The sequence below is a fragment of the Erythranthe guttata genome, chromosome 12 (assembly GCF_056151865.1).
Source record: "Erythranthe guttata isolate IM_541 chromosome 12, IM_541, whole genome shotgun sequence".
In the NCBI taxonomy this organism is placed as follows: domain Eukaryota; kingdom Viridiplantae; phylum Streptophyta; class Magnoliopsida; order Lamiales; family Phrymaceae; genus Erythranthe; species Erythranthe guttata.
This window is the reverse complement of record NC_142544.1, coordinates 2,613,057-2,616,262: the sequence shown is the minus strand read 5'-3', so window position 1 is coordinate 2,616,262 and position 3,206 is coordinate 2,613,057. Positions and strand designations below refer to the sequence as shown.

General features: G+C 33.8%; 1 protein-coding gene across 1 annotated transcript; it reads right to left on the bottom strand.

Moving 5' to 3' along the window:
* Positions 1-952: 952 nt before the first annotated feature.
* On the bottom strand, positions 953-1,996 carry LOC105961283 (PR5-like receptor kinase). Its single transcript, XM_012985519.2, has 2 exons — positions 1,565-1,996; positions 953-985 (listed from the first exon to the last, which is right to left on the bottom strand). Exons 1-2 carry the CDS (start codon positions 1,994-1,996, stop codon positions 953-955), a joined length of 465 nt encoding a protein of 154 aa, XP_012840973.2.
* Positions 1,997-3,206: the final 1,210 nt, after the last annotated feature.

Below are 3,206 nucleotides of genomic sequence, written 5' to 3'. Positions count from 1 at the left end.
TGACTCTAGAAATATTTAGAAGACTTTTCAAATACTACTTGCTAGAACTGTTAAGATCAGTGTTCTAAAAATCGGCCGAGGCGGTCCAAAACTTTACGATTTTAGTGTAAAGGTTTGAAAAATCGGTTTTCTGCCTGTGAGGCGGTTTTAGGCGGTCTGAGGCGGTCTGAGGCGGTCAAACCTTTAAGGCGGGTCAAACTCCGTGGCAAAAATTGGTTAAAAATCGGTTTTTTTTTTAATTCAAAATAAAAGTTGGATTTTAATAAAAGAAAATATGAGTTTATGCCTTATTTTGTTTATGTTAATTATTATTGTTAAAGAACTGAATAAATGTTAATTCAAAAATTTTGCTTTTTTATTTATATTTTATAAGGATATTTATGTATTATGATCTTATAATTATTAAACTTTTATTATGTTATTAGGATATATACATGATGGAGATATAACTATGTTTAAATATCTTTTTATATATGTTTGGAGTATTTATAAATAATATTTAGAAATATATTATATTAAATTTAAAAAAACGATTTATTTCCGATTAATCACCGCCGCACCGATTAATCGTGAATCGGTGCCTGACCGACTCGGACCCGATTACCGCCTTTTACGACCTTGGTTAAGATGCAGAAAAAGAAATGATGCATTCAAACTAATTAATTTCCATTGCGTCTGCGACACTTGGACGAAATGATGCACCGTTTGAAGCATCGAAAACTAGATAGACAAGGTTTTCCATCCATATCATCATCCTATGACGCTTTCGGAACAATTACATAATTTTATTTGAAGTTGACTTTGAAAGTTGGAAATTCATATATGACTGGCGAGATACCATTCGAAAATTACTTCACTCGATATAACTTATAGATAAAATGAACTCAATTATAGAATATAACATTTCGAACAATTTCATATCGTCTTTTGAATGATTCTATATGATCCCAACTCAATACCCAATCTTCATCTGAGTTTTCTGTCTCTACATACGTTGAAAATGAGGAAATTTCTTTACCGGATAGAGTTGGAGTACTAAAGATCGAGGACCCGGCTTAGGAGGAATTAGTATGGCGTCGATACTACCTTATAATATTTCCACAACTTTACACATTGATGGTCTATCTGATGGAGTTGTCTTAATGCACCAAAACCCGATCAAAAACATTATAGGAAAAATACAGTTTTTGTCCCTCAAGTTTGCACCAATTTCACTTTCCGTCCTCCATGTTCACAAAAAATACATTTAGTCCCTCATGTTTCAATAACTTGACACTTTTTTGGTCATTTCCGTCAATTTTATGTTAGTATTAACGGAATCAAGCGTGTGCACTCCACTGCCTTAACTAACGTACTAACGGTAAATTGATGGAAATGACTAAAAGTGTCAAATTATTGAAACGTGAGGGGCCAAATGTGTTTTTTTTGTAAATAAAAGGGACCAAATATAAAATCAGTACAAACTTGAGGTATGAAAACTGTAATTTTCCCAAAACATTTTCCTTGCAATTTCTTCTTCCTCTTCAATCATGCAGTTATCTAATTTCTTTGTAATATCCAGTACATTCTCGTATATTTTGTCAGGAAAATAATCCTCACTAGATAGTACTTCGCCAGTTCCACCAATTTGTTTTGCTCCAGCCATTTCAAGAACCATCATTCCATAACTATGGACATTGGATTTATGAGAAACTCTTCCAAAATTTCTCGAAAGTACATCAGGAGCAGTATACCCGATTGTGCCTCTTGTTCCAAGCATCGATATTACACTCGGCTTCTTCTTGCCTAACTTTGCAAGCCCAAAATCAGATATTTTAAGACAAAAATCTTCGTCTACAAGAATGTTCTTAGACTTAATGTCGAAATGGACAATTCTTGCATTGCACCACGTGTGCAGATATTCCAAACTTTTTGCAACCTCAACTGCAATATTGTACACTTTTTCCAAATCTAAACAATTATTAGAGACGAACTTGTCTAACGATTTGTTGGGCATAAATTCGTACACTAAAGCTCTTTTATTTCGATCAAAGCAAAAACCCAAGAGATTGACAATATTGACAATAATCATATTACAATGGACACTATGACCACACCAGTTATACTACGTAGCACCACTGCATGTGGAGGCACCGTATAAGAGGTTCCTTACATGATCAAACAATAGAACTAACAAAACATAGTAAGCTGAAAACTATAATCAAGGATTTTACCTACTATAATCTTAACTCCTTTTCCCTGTAATTGATCATGGAAAAGGAACAAGTAAACCTTTAAAAGACTTCGACAAATCATTCCAACACAAAGAACCTCAATGAAAAAGAAAAGAAATAAAAGAAAGAAAACGAAAATGTTTAAAGAATTAGTAGTAGATATACCACTTCTGTTGTTTTCAGGGGAATAGCCAGGTGCTCGTGCGATCTCAGGAGGCAAACCTTGTGGAAGATTTCAATGCATTTTTTTATATTATGGTGTACACTGATAGCTTCTTCAACATATGAAGATAACTTGGCACTGAATGCTCTAGATTTTGAGCCAAAGTAAGGATAAGTATTAGGGTAATTACTAAATAACATTAAACCACCTAAACTTTGCCCCATTTTGCAGATTACCACCTCAACAAAAAAAATGTTGTACGATAGTGCCACAAGGCCTATTTTCAAGTCATTTTTGCCGGAATTCACAACATGTGCATTGCACACAGGGCGTACCCATGCTTGTGGCTGGGGTGGCCCCCGCCCCCCCAAGATTTTTTTTAAGCTGTTTTTTTTTTTTTGGCATTTATGTATTAGTTAATACACTTTCGCCCCCCCAAACTTTTAATTTTGTACACTAGTCCTAAAAACAAAACAAAAAAAAAAAAAAAAAAAAAAATTCCTTTCTTAAACTCTTTTTTCCTTCTTCCCCTCCATTTCTTCTCCTCATCTTCATTCTTTTTTCTTCATTTCATGTATGTGTACTTCTTCAAAATCACAATCCCTAATTCTTCCATTTTTACCTCCATTTCTATTGAAAGGTTACTTATTTGAGAATAATCCTAATAACTTGGGCTGCCATTTCTTGGTACTCAAAATATTTTTTTAGTTTAAGCAATTGAATTAGTGGGCGACAGAGCGCAAAATATATGACAATTGAATCAAGAGAAGCGCTCAATCTCTAAATTTTTTCTTGCTATTTGCTTATTGAAAGAGCTCTTCAGCCATTTT